This window comes from Porites lutea, chromosome 4 (genome assembly GCF_958299795.1).
Source record: "Porites lutea chromosome 4, jaPorLute2.1, whole genome shotgun sequence".
Taxonomy (NCBI): domain Eukaryota; kingdom Metazoa; phylum Cnidaria; class Anthozoa; order Scleractinia; family Poritidae; genus Porites; species Porites lutea.
In genome coordinates this window covers 1,216,286-1,230,000 of record NC_133204.1, presented here as the reverse complement: position 1 = coordinate 1,230,000, position 13,715 = coordinate 1,216,286, and the positions used below count along the sequence as shown (strand labels likewise).

At 38.7% G+C, this 13,715-nt stretch overlaps 1 protein-coding gene across 1 annotated transcript; it reads left to right on the top strand.

The window, feature by feature from the left end:
- The first annotated feature begins 3,743 nt into the window (after positions 1-3,743).
- On the top strand, positions 3,744-12,629 carry LOC140934842 (uncharacterized). The gene is made up of 6 exons (XM_073384401.1): positions 3,744-3,817; positions 9,122-9,152; positions 9,863-9,997; positions 10,731-10,919; positions 11,755-11,811; positions 12,297-12,629. Exons 1-6 carry the CDS (start codon positions 3,815-3,817, stop codon positions 12,320-12,322), a joined length of 441 nt encoding a protein of 146 aa, XP_073240502.1. The 5' UTR covers positions 3,744-3,814; the 3' UTR covers positions 12,323-12,629.
- Positions 12,630-13,715: the final 1,086 nt, after the last annotated feature.

The window sequence follows — 13,715 nt, the reverse complement described above, 5'->3', positions numbered from 1 at the left end:
AATCTCCCGATCTCCCGGTTAGAGCACCAAATCTCCGGGATAAAATGGACTTTTGAGCATTTCTGTGCTTTAGTTTGAAATTTAGTCCATTTTTTCACAAAATTCGAACTTTTTTATTCATTGTACAGTTTCTGGGACATTTTTGCACATGTTTAGTCTACAGTGGTAGAGTCATGGAAGTAAGGGACTGGTCAAAAAGTATAGGGGGGGGGGGGGGTGGGCCGGAGCAATTGGAAATGTGATTGGTAAAAAACACATGACCCACCCCCTCCCTTCGGCACAAAAATGATTGACCCACCCCTAAAGCAAGGTTGGAAATTGCATGACCCACCCCCTAGTTAAAACATGGATGTTCGGTTTCAAAACCTTGTTCTGTGCTTGACAAAATTTTTTGATACACTGCTACAACCAATATCAAAATCACAGAAATCATACCTTTCACTGAAAAGACGAATGTGAAAAACCGAACATTTCTTGTTTCAATGGACGTTATGAGTCTTGACAAATATACAGCAAAACGAGGGTATATTAAAATTATCTGTCACAAAGCATATGAAAATTTCAACAAAGACAACCCATTCCTACACATTACTTGCCAGAACTGCTTAGATTAATCCTCAAAGAAAATTTCTTCCACTTCAGTGGAAAGCACTACCTACAAAACCATGGAACTGCAATGGCACAAAGACAGCAGTTTTGATTCCTTTGCCAATGTTTTCATGACATATATTGAAACAACGACTCTATGCAAAACTGTCTTTAATTAGAACAACAGTTTGGAAATGCCACATACGCGATATCTTTTCCCTATGGGACATGAGTAAACCAGACATCGAAGCCTTCATTGAACAAGCAAGCTTACATCACCCAACTATTGAATTCACGGCCGAAACATTTGACACTGAGACTGCGTTTTTAGACACGGTTGTATACAACGGCACAAGATTCAAGGACAAATCTACCCTTGATACAAAGACACATTTTAAACAAACGGAAAGCTTCTTGCACACACATTTCACCTCGTGTCACCCTCCAAAAGTTAAAAAAAGAATTTGTCAAAAGGAAGCCTTATGAATCCTACGAAAAAACTCCTCAGAAACAACCTTTGAGGAAAATAATTCAAATTAAAAAAGAAAAAACGCTTGACGGACGGAGGCTACCCACAATCTTTCAGGGGCACCCAACGTCAATTTTAGGAAAATATCTGTTCGAAAGACGATTTGAGGTCTAGAATTTTCGCAACATTTGTTGTAAAAGTTCTTGCTTGTCTGCCCCTCCTAGGATTTTCGAACATCTAAAAAAAACGTATAATTGCTCATTTTTAACGGATTTTTACCCTAAAAAGGTCACCTAGAATTTTCGGGAGCCTTTTTTGTGCATGGCTGAAATTTTCGAAAAAGTAAGTTTTGATCCCTATAATTTTCGTATCACTAGACTTTCAGCTAGGAGATCCGAACAGATGGAAAATTTTTAGGGGATAAAAATATGCCTATATATCTACTGCTGAAATTGGTTTTGAGCTATATTCTCGTTGGGTGCCCCCTATCTTTGATAGAAAACCTACTATCGGAAATAAAATTCACAAAAGGGAGTCTAAACTCCTAAAACAAAACAACAAGGAGGAAAAAGAAATATTGCCATTCGTGACACAATACCAGCCCTCAGTGTCTACAATAAAGGAAGCTTGAATGAAAAAATGGAATCTTATGCAAAACCAACTATAACTTCAATAAATTTTTAAAGAACCACCAATCATTTCCTTACAAAAAAAGGAAATCGTTAAAGGACATGCTTGGTTAGAGCTGAAAAAAAAAAGGTTAACAGAGGGTTCCACGCCCGTATAGATGTGCGGCCTGTCAACCTTTGTATTTTCTCGCACAACAGGTTTGTGAGTATTTTAGCAATAATCCCAGTTGGCTGTGTTTTATATAACAAGTGCAGTCAACTGTCTCGTTATTAGTTAGTAAAAAATAGGTTGACCCACCCCCTAAGGGTGGCTGAAAATTGCACAACCCACCCCTTGCACAAGGCTCAAAACCTCATGACCCACCCCCGGCTCTGCTCCGGCCCACCCCCCCCCCCCCCATACTTTTTGACCAGTCCCCAATCAGAGAGACCCTTTGAAAGAGATGTTTGTCTACTCCAACTAAACCTCCCGCAAAAAAAGAGCAACATTTTCCTCTCGGAGACAACGTACCAGCACAAAGGAACGAAGGAGAAGTGCAAGAAAACAAATAAAGCCGCCATAATTCAGTGACAGCGGCAGTGTCTAATGGACAAACCACATCGCAAGCCCTGACCGAAGTCGAAAACAAGCGCCATTTCTAAGTAGAGTCCCAGTCCACTGCATCACACCTTTTTGCTCGGACGCTCTTGTTTCACCGCCCAACCTTTATCCGCCCTGCTCCAGATTTTAGATCTCCGGAGGTTGGCAGGTATGAAGACGCGTCTTATTAGATAAGACATGCTCGTATAAATGGTACAGTTCACGTCTTATTTAAGACGCGTCTTACTTATTTTTCCTCGTATTAATGGCCCTAATTGTAGCCTGAAATTACAAAAAGAAAATAGGATTTCCGGTTTGCAAAAAGGAAAATTTCGCTGGCCTTCAAGTGCACCGGAAGCGCGGAAAGAGCGCTCGTGCCAGTCCTACTCCGCATCACACATTTAAAAATGAAGAGCGGAGCGCTTGTTTCACAGCCCAACCTTTATCCGCCCTGGTTTATATTTTATCACGCGCGTTCGACGGACTTTAAGTGAACAGGCTACCGCCAAGAAAAGGTCAACGCAACCCGCAAGAAGACCCTGGGGACGAAGTTGCCCAGCTGTTTTGGTACGTAGTACCAGGGAAAATGACGGAGAATTTCACACTTTTTGCAAAAAAGAAGAAATAGCCGAGCTTCTAAAATAACATAGCAAGAAATGCCAAAAAAAAAAAAAAACATTCTATCGGCTAGACTATGACTCATCTCATTTTTTTAGCTTTTTATTGGTATTTTTCCCCAAAATTATTTTTTCGCACAGAAATAAAAATTGAAACATTTTTAAAGAGAAATGATGACCTAAACTACAAATTAAAAAATATGTATATTCAAATTTCACCTTAATAAAGTCGTGTGGAAGGAAAGATCTTTTGTAGCTGTATTAAACCTATTTACTGTTGCAGTTAATTTTTTATCTCAGGTAATTTTCACATTACCATACCCCAAAACAAAATAAAATCAAAAATTACCGGAGATAAAAAATTAACTGCAACATATACATTGATGTCATGACTTATACATTTTAGTTTTAGCCCTCTTCAAACGAGTGGAATTAATTTTTTAAAAAATCTTGTCTGTAATGAGCTTTATCGAGCATTTAAGTGACATTTTGGAGGCGACCAAGCATTCAAGTATAGCATTTTAAGCTTAATGTACAAAGGCCAAATGATGGGAGCTCTAGCTTAATACATCGATAGAGTTTGCATGTTTTAGTTTGTTGTTGTTTTTTATTATTACAATAATAGAAATGACTCCTGGGTTCAAACCTTTTACAGATTATTATTATTATTATTATTATTATTATTATTATTATTATTATTATAGTTATTATTATTATTATTATTATTATTATTATTATTATCGTCATTATCCGTCATCATCATCAGCATCTTCATCGGATCGCAGGCTCAGCATTCCTCCCCGATTCACACTCGACAAAGACTGGGTACTGGATGTTTGTTTTTATCCGCCATCCAGCTGAGCGAGCAGAGCTGAAGTTGTCGAATTACCGTCTAATTGATGTTATATTGTGGTTCCAAAGCGCTTTCAGAATGGTGAGTAGATCACAGTTGTGGCCTTAAAGCCTTCGTTTAAGACTATTAGTCGTCTTTAGTCTTGGTAGACTCTGTAGTATGTTTTAAAAATTGTTGGTAGTGTTGTCATTTGCAGATATCTGAAAGAACATTTCTCTGATTTCTCCTTAAAGCTTTACATTGATTTATTAAATAATTATATTCGTCATGTTTGGGCTTCATTTGAATCTATTAGTATAAGGTTTTATCATTACAATTCTGTGAAATTTTTTCGACGAAGCCAAGAAAACGTTTCTTAACATTTTGTAAATAAAATATAAGAACAACCAAATAAACTGATGTTGGCGTTTTTAATAGGCGAATTACAAAACTACTTTTAGTGTTTTATAACATTTCAATTTCTTGGCTTCTTCCACTGGACGGTTTCCAATATATTTTTTTGTTGCGTGACAGTGAAAACGATCTATTCGATCTGGAACGCACAGACACGTTTAAACGATTTCATAAGAACACCTAAGTGCTTCATGGGTAGTCAAATTATGAAATTTTCAATAGAGGCACAAACAATTTCATGCATGGTACAAACCTTGCCAGAAACATCCTGCTACAACTACTTGTAAAAATCCTTGAGACACTGTACCTTGTTTTGCCTTGACTGCAGATCAGACATTTACACTGGCACAGTTTATGATCTTGTGCTTGTGATCCCCCCTTCTCCCCTTATCAAAGTTGCTAACAATACAAGACCATGCTCAAAACTTGGAGGAACATCTTTGAATGGAGGGGAGGAGGGAGATGAGTATCATATCTCACAGACGTGTGATGTACGAACAGCAATTTAAAGTGAGGAAGGTCAGTTTTTGAATCGTGGGAGTGTCTCAATATTTTTGCAACTGGTTGTACCAGAGTAGATGAAATCTTGGTAGCCTGAAGAACATGATTGTATATTACCAGTCCAATTAATGCAGCCTTTAGGGATCAGGCCTACAAAAAGTGCAAAAGCTACAATGGGTGACAAAATTAGTTGAGCCCATGATGGCAATCATGGCTATTTTATCATTGATCAGACCCTTCACAGAATAAACACTTCAAACTTCCATATTGCTAAGCAATATATCTTTTGCTGTCAATTCTTGACAACCATGCTTAGATACCACAAGAAAATTAATTGTTCAGTACATGCCTTGGTTTTGCTGTGTAAAACAGAAAACAGAACCAATTATTGATTAGCAAAAGCAGTTTTCCCTGGAAAACACACGATTAAATGGTTATCCTTAAAAAAAAAATCTACCTTCATGAAAATGATCTGGTGAATATTGTAACCGAAAAAAAAGTTATTGCTCTTAACCTGTGCTGATAGGGCAACAGTGCCTAGATTTCGATTCAGACTATCAGTGACAAAGTAAGTTGAGGCACTTTGCCCTAAAGGGCCTTTCTGTAGTTTCATGACTTCAAAAGGGGAAAATAAAGCTTTCCTTCCCCCATTCCCTCCTTGCAGTGTTGAGCTGTTGTTCGAGCTCCTTGTAGAAAACAACAAACATGCCAACTTTGAATGGAGGGGAGGGGAGGGGAGGGGAAAGAGGTGTGGATTGTTTTGTTCTCTGAAGTTACCCTATTTGAGTGCTGATGTCTCAACATTTTTGTTGCTGATTGTACATACCTATGGCCCTGCATCATGAGGAGACACACAGGGCTTGCACTGTAAGTATCCTGGAGAGCTCCATACAATTCCTTATAATTTTGTTATGAGGAATTGTATGGAGCTTTCGAGGAGACTTTTCTGAATTAGCTTAGGCGCGGCGGATTTTGTCACGTATGATCAGCGCGAGGTGTTTCTCCCGACACCCTTCTGTCAGGAAAATGTCATCATATGAAAGCAAAACAGACACGATCGCGTCAGCGGGGCAGAAGCCGGCTAAAATAAAAGGCTTTTCTTCTTCCATTTCAGAGGTCAGTTTTGTTTCGATCTGGTCAAAAATCAGGTTTTTAGGTTGTAGGTAATAAAATATTGTCTTATTCTGTTCTCAAGGACCTTTAGAAAACGAGACAAATGAGATAATTGACTAGAGAAAGAAACGTGAAAACGCTTTTTTGGAAGAAAATATTTTTTAATTCCCGCAGCGATTTTGCGAAATCGCGAAGCGCAATATATTCAGTTTCTTCCAAAGCCGTCATGATTAAGCAGTGTAATGCCATCACAACTAAAAATGAATTTAGTTTGTATCGCAAAAGCCGCGAAAATAGAGCTGAAAAACGAGACGTCTGCATGCAGAATAGACAGAATACATTTCATCCTACATGTAGTTGTGATTTCCAGAATGGACCTCGGGAGCCTCATTGCCGTAATATCTTCTACATTACAGAAACCCCAGCAGAATCGCCCTGCTCGCATGCTAACTTTCCGCTCCAATATTATGTCTATACAGTACCAGTGAATGTTTCAAAATTTAAAGCGGCCGATACTTATTTCCATCAGCGCATAGTTAGTTAGTTAAGCAATAATAATGCACAGCACTGTAAATAACACGGTTGTAGAATATCTGACGGCTTCGCGTTTTGTTCGTCGCTACATGCGATTTAATCGCTTATAACCTAACAGAAAATGTAAATGTACCTGAAGGAAATACCGTGTATTACCTTACGTTAACGCTGTGATGTGTGTAAATTTGTCTTTTGCTATGGTTTTAGACAATACGACTTCTCCTGACTATCAATTGTGCGTCAAAACAAGCGCGATAATGAAATAGTCGAAGTGCCATGGTGTAGCACTTTATGACAAAGTTTTAACTGGAAAACTTGTTACCATCTAATGTACACCTGTATAGTCTATGTTTGTAAGCTCTGCCTAAAGAATCACTGGGTTACACTGCACCCATGGGTGTGCCACCTAAAGTGCAGCCTATGCTTGTTAGCTCTACCTAAAGAATCACTGGGTTACACTGCAACCCATGGGTGTGCCACCTAAAGTGCAGCCTATGTTTGTTAGCTCTACCTAAAGAATCACTGGGTTACACTGCACCCATAGGTGTGCCACCTAAAGTGCAGCCTATGTTTGTTAGCTCTACCTAAAGAATCACTGAGTTACACTGCTCCCATGGGTGTGCCACCTAAAGTGCAGCCTATGTTTGTTAGCTCTACCTAAAGAATCACTGAGTTACACAGCACCCATGGGTGTGCCACCTAAAGTGCAGCCTATGTTTGTTAGCTCTACCTAAAGAATCACTGGGTTACACTGCACCCATGGGTGTGTCACCTAAAGTGCAGCCTATGTTGTTAGCTCTACCTAGAGAATCACTGGGTTACACTGCACCCAGGGGTGTGCCTCCTAAAGTGCAGCCTATGTTTGTTAGCTCAACCTGAAGAATCACTGGGTTACACTGCACCCATGGGTGTGTCACCTAAAGTGCAGCCTATTTTTGTTAGCTCTGCCTAAAGAATCACTGGGTTACACTGCACCCATGGGTGTGCCTCCTAAATTGCAGCCTATTTTTGTTAGCTCTGCCTAAAGAATCACTGGGTTACACTGCACCCATGGGTGTGCCACCTAAAGTGCAGCCTATGTTTGTTGGCTCTACCTAAAGAATCACTGGGTTACACTGCACCCATGGGTGTGCCACCTAAAGTGCAGCCTATTTTTGTTAGCTCTGCCTAAAGAATCACTGGGTTACACTGCACTCATGGGTGTGCCTCCTAAAGTGCAGCCTATGTTTGTTAGCTCAACCTAAAGAATCACTGGGTTACACTGCACCCATGGGTGTGCCACCTAAAGTGCAGCCTATTTTTGTTAGCTCTGCCTAAAGAATCACTGGGTTACACTGCACCCATGGGTGTGCCACCTAAAGTGCAGCCTATGTTTGTTAGCTCTACCTAAAGAATCACTGGGTTACACTGCACCCATGGGTGTGCCACTTAAAGTGCAGCCTATGTTTGTTGGCTCTACCTAAAGAATCACTGGGTTACACTGCACCCATGGGTGTGCCACCTAAAGTGCAGCCTATTTTTGTTAGCTCTGCCTAAAGAATCACTGGGTTACACTGCACCCATGGGTGTGCCACCTAAAGTGCAGCCTATGTTTGTTAGCTCTACCTAAAGAATCACTGGGTTACACTGCACCCATGGGTGTGCCACCTAAAGTGCAGCCTATGTTTGTTGGCTCTACCTAAAGAATCACTGGGTTACACTGCACCCATGGGTGTGCCACCTAAAGTGCAGCCTATGTTTGTTAGCTCTACCTAAAGAATCACTGGCTTACACTGTACTCACGGACGTCTGCCTCGAGATCTCTTCAAAGACAAAAAAGCTATAGTCTGTTTGGCCAAAGATCAAGCTTTGTTTCCCCTAAAAACTTGATACCATATTAGGGCCCCGAAAGACGTTAAAAGTTCCTCCATAATAGAAGAGTGTTTTGCTAGAGTTAACAAACGTTTGGCTTACATGAGTTTCAATATAAAGGTGCAAAAACTTATCAGCATGATTATAGCACACAAACATTGTCATCAAACTCCTGGCATGTATATAGCCTGAATAAGCCAAGCAAATATGAATAAAGCATGTAACAAGAAATATTTGTCAAATGGTCACGTTAAGTAAATTATACTTCACTTTGCGAAAGAAATTTATCGCTTGTATCCGTGTTACGCATCGAAAAAGCGAGGAGCCATTCATGACATTAGGTAATAGAGGTAATACTCACGAGTTTCACGAATTCCAATTCCACGATTTTTCGCCGAGTAACAAATTTAAAACTTCAATTCTTACCTTACAGTGGTCGGTTCATTTACCTTACAGTTTCCAATACTAATAAACATGAACAAAACGATGAAATCCGGCACTCTTCTTTCAGAAGTAGCAAGCCGCATGAAGTAAAATCTACCGATATGCGCTGCATTCTCACTACAAATATAAACATTTGTCCTGAAGAAAATAAGACAAGGAGGAAAAAATGCCAGATCTTCGCCTCGGCAATGTATTCCAGCTACCAAGCTGGCGTATCTCCAGAAGGTGGACTCGAAGTGAGACAAACCTTGTGATTTTTTTAGGAGCCCTTTGCGCGCAAACTAATTTATTCTGGCGCGAAATGAAGATTAAGAAAATGCATCTGAAATCTAATACACGACGAGAAAATTTTCGCACTTTCGAGGAGCAAGACATATTAAATGGGATTAAGTCGGATTAGCTGCCCGCAGAGAAAACATCACTGCATGGGATGGTACTTCCAGTAAAAAGCCTCTGTGTCCTCTCATGGCTTAATACTATACTTTCCAGTGATTATACACAATGCGTACATGTACCTTATATTTACTTATTAATATTTTGTGATTTTAGGTGGAAAGATTTACAGAGAGTCAAATTGATGGTATATAAAATTTCATTGTATTCTATGCTTACTCAAATTCATCTATACTTTTGTATATTTTGAAGATTTATCATGTACCCCTATTGGGTATTTTTATTTGTGGCGGAACCTCCTGTGATTGACCATTTTATTCACCCCAAAATTTTATCAAGTGTTTAGCGGTGACTTACAGTTAGACTGCAAAACATCACATATGTCTAAATTGTCAAAGTTAGATACTATTAAACAATGAAAACAAAATAAAAATCAGATGGAGTTATGTATGCACATTGTTAAAGCACTGCCAAATATTGATGAAAGTTCCCAGTAAGGTTCTCCAATCCTGTTATCATGATCCAAATTTTCTCTCAATCCTATAATCCCAATGGTTATTGTCGGCTTGCTTCCCATGCATATTGACCCCCAAATTTTGCTTTAAAGCCCTGAATCTCAGCTCTCAAATAAGGCAAACCAATGATCTCAAAAAACCTTGTGGAGTCGACACCTTCAGTGAAAGCCATTACTGGATGTAATCCCGTCTATGAGAGTTTTTAGCTGTATTTGCAAAATAAATTTTTTTTTTTTTTTCCGTGACATTCTTCTTGGTGGTTTGTCTATGCTATAAACATTGTTTATTATATGAAATAGGTTATAGTTTTTCCAGATATATCATAAGGACACTGACAAGTTCAAACTATTGGTTAATGTTTATACTTTTTCTTATGCAACAGAATTCAAGGAGTGTTTCAGCTTGTTTGATGGTGATAGTGATGGAATGGTAACAGAGAATGAATTAGGACTGATTATGAGGTCATTAGGAGAAAACATAACCCATGTAGAAATAGCTGCATTTATGAAAAAAGCTGGTTAGTGCATATGACATCCTTGGTTACAGATTATTTACTTATTGACCGAGTGCGTTGGGGGGGGGGGGGGATATTTGGTTTGGGGTCCATGCGTCTTGACTGAGAGCCAAACATACACCTTTTTCTGGGCCTATCGCTTGAACCACATGGCCCTCATATGGGTCATTTTTTTTTTTTGTGCATGAGGTTTTATGGGTCAGGGAAAGAGAGTTTGCTCACAGGCTTGTCTTCCAATTTTTTTACTTACTTACTTGTTATACTCATCAGGTCTTAGTTATTAGTAAGTATGAAAAAGGATTTAATTTTGACCAACAAATACAAGCTGGTATCAGAAACGTCAGAAAGTGCTTTTATTTGCAAAGAATACTTTTTAGCAGATTTTTATTGAATGATTTAAAAGCAATTTATAATAAGAAGGCTCCCTCTCAAGTTATGACATAATTACAACTAAGTTTACTTGAGGCTGTACATGCCCTTTGTGTTTTTACTTTGCCTTCTTATATGAATTAGTGAATAATTAAGTTGTAAAGGTAAAAGCTTAATTGTATACTTTACAGCCAGTTGGCTTGTTCAGTTCATAAAATATTTTTTAACTCATAATACACCTAAAACATCTAGACTGAAATCAGAAAATTATTGGCTGAAATATAATTTTTTCTTTTAGTTTTTTTCATTTTTTCAAGTAAATTTTGATGAAGATTGATATTATACATTTAATTGAAATACTTTTCAGGAAAACAAAAGGTGCGATTCCCAGAGTTTTTGAAGATGATGGCAGAACAATGTAGTAAAAATATTAACACAGAGAAAGACATTTTGGCAGCTTTCACAGCCCTTGACAGAGAAAAATCAGGCACCGTGAGTCGCAAACAGCTGCAACAGCTAATGACAGGCACAGGGGATAAACTTACTACCAGCGAATGTAAGTCAAGATAAAGCTCAATAGTCTACTTTTGTTGAATCAATCCTCAGTTTAAACTGGGATTGCTGCATGCTTATCTTTCGTTGAAGCTTATAGGCTTATTTATTCCTATTGCAGTTCATGTATTTTTCTCAAGAATAACCTGCACGGGAAAGGGCCTCAATTAGTGGCAGGGGTTATGCTTGTCTCCCTCGCAACCGTTTTTGGATGTCACGCAACGTTCTTTTGGGGAGCGTTGCGTGACATCCAAGAAAACGGCTGCAAGGGAGACTAGGGTTACGCAGACATCCCCTTTTCCGCGAGAAACAACAACAACATCAAAATAGAAGACGTCAACAGGCAGGCTATCTCAAGAGCTCTTAGCTTTTATCTTGTTGCAGTAAATTTGAGTATTCAGAGTACCGTCCAATTCTCTGAAATTCTCTAACAAACCAATGAAGGACAGTTAAGTCAGTTTCGGCAATGTTTTGGACTACCTTAGCGGAGTTTGTTTTTCGACAAGAAAACAATTCTCCCAGATGCCTTTCGCTAGTCTGGACTTAGTTCCCTCGGTTTTCGGGATTTTAAAAAATTTTTATTGTGAAATTTACGGACGGGGAAAAAAGTGTTACCGCTAAAATAAGCGACGCGAATTTTAGTACCGTGTTGCAGAGCTCTTTAATTAAATTTGAAGACATTATTAACGTTGCAATGGTAATGGTTTTTAGGCATAGGCATGAACTAAATTCTGTGGACTGTAAAGGACATGCAATAAGGGGGTATATAATGTTGTAAAGATACTTTGCAAAAACGATTATGATGTTAGCATGATGTATGTTTTTCTATACCGTTGCAGTTGAGCAAATGTTAAAAGATCTTGGCTTGTTCCAGGCGTCTAATATCCGCTACACAGGTGAGCACAAAACCTTGCCTTCAAATGTAAAATAAATTAAGCTCTGTCCTCAATTACTACTAGAGAAGTACTCCAGATGGACAAACCAATGAAATCATCCAAGTTGCAGTAGGAATTATGACTAACCTACGAACAGGCTCCAGGAATAGGAAAAGCCAAAGTAAAATCGGGGAACGTGTTCAAGCGGGGGACACATGAACCACTCTCCTTTCGTTCCCTTTCCTCTCGGAACTTGATCGTTTATCTCTGCCATCACCTTCGATAATCTTCGGCTTCTCGATTAACTTTTTAGAATAACGGAAAAACTTCAAGGTAATTCAAAATAAACTGACTTCAGTTAAACGTCGGAAATTGGAGCTAAGTCTTTGGTAAATGGACCATACTCTACAACTGCTTCGTTCGGAAAATTGTCTTAAATTTGCAGAAGATGATCTAACAATATTACGCATCAGTCTCTTATATCCTTCCACTCATTCATTTTTCAGACCTTGTACGAGCCGTTACTCACTGAAGGATGGCGATTATAAACATCAGATAGCGAAAATGGTAACCTTCTCAATAATGAGGTTTAAACTGAAAAATGAGAAATAGCTGTTAAGACTTTTGAGTCAAAGGACTGAGGCGATTGTTTTTTAGTCACTTTTAGCTAGCTTAAAACCACCTATGATCGCGTGAAATTGTGGAAATTATAGTTTCTTTTAAAAACACTAAAAAATATTTAAATAAGTGGCTTAAATTTTAAGTTTCGAGGATATACTTTGCAAGCTCACGTGTTGTACTTATTTATCAGTGGAATGGGGTAACTAAATAAAAAGGGAACGAATTCAGTCTTTCAAATCTTTTTAAATGTTGTAGGTTTTAGTTGTTGTTGTTTTTCGGCTGTAGTGTTTTTGTTAAGAAGTTTCTTTCATCCCTTTTTTGTTTCCAAAAAAGGAACGTCACTCGCCCTTCGAGAAAATGAGTTACGTGTACTACTTTCATGCTCTAATGTCTTTTGACAACAGTGACTGAATGCTTCTTGGATTCTTTAAAAGCAGGGTTCGCGTTAGAAAAACGTTAATTTGAATTTTCTCTTGTCCGAATGCTCCCTTTTAACTGAAAGAGGTATCGGTATATCAACGACGCAGATCTATAGTCCGAAGACTAAGAGAATCTGAAAAAAAATTGGGTCAAAGATACTTCTTGTACCGGACACAGATGACGTAAAAGAAAAGACCTCTTTGTTTTCTGTTCAGGGAAAAATCTGCTTAGTACTGTTTCATGGTTTTTGTTCTTCTTTTTACTTCATCTTTGTCCGGTACACGAAGTAAATGCCAAAACTTTTCATTCCTCACCTTCTGCTGAAGGACAGTAGCGGTCTTCGATCGAATTGCTCGCGCTTCTTGTGAAAGTTCGATATGACCTCTATGACGCCAGCCTCTTATCGGTTCGAAACAGTTTTGCGTTGCGAAGGCGATCAGTCGTGTAACGTCAAGGAAAGGCTAAGTGTCAGTCGTATCAAGAGCAAAACGCATTTTATGTACGTCTTTTAACATTGTTAGGGAACAAAGACGCGTTCAGGAAATACCCACTGGAAGGTAAGATCGTTATGCCGATTGTACGTTTTTGCATTGCTGTAGTGGTAGCAACGGCTCGTAGGAGAGGCGGAAAGCCGTTTTTGAAAACTTAACTCAAGTTTTTATCTTGCTTCGATTTTGAAGCATGACGTCGTTTTCATTTGGTGTTTAGTTTAAATTCATGTAAGTGAAGTCCGGAAATATTCGCGCGTTTGATTTAAATGCTGTTAACAACATTTGAAGAATTCCTATTTCTACGCACGATATTTTGTTAGGATTTTGTTAAACGTTGTTGCTATGGTTTCTGTTCTTACCTGAATGACGTCATCCCTGCACGAGCAGTCAACA

Bases quoted from the DNA above. Each gene is read 5' to 3' on its own strand.
- LOC140934842 (XM_073384401.1), top strand. The intron at 9,998-10,730 runs GTTAGTGCATAT...AATACTTTTCAG, and splicing joins TGCATTTATGAAAAAAGCTG to GAAAACAAAAGGTGCGATTC. The intron at 11,812-12,296 runs GTGAGCACAAAA...TTCATTTTTCAG, and splicing joins GTCTAATATCCGCTACACAG to ACCTTGTACGAGCCGTTACT.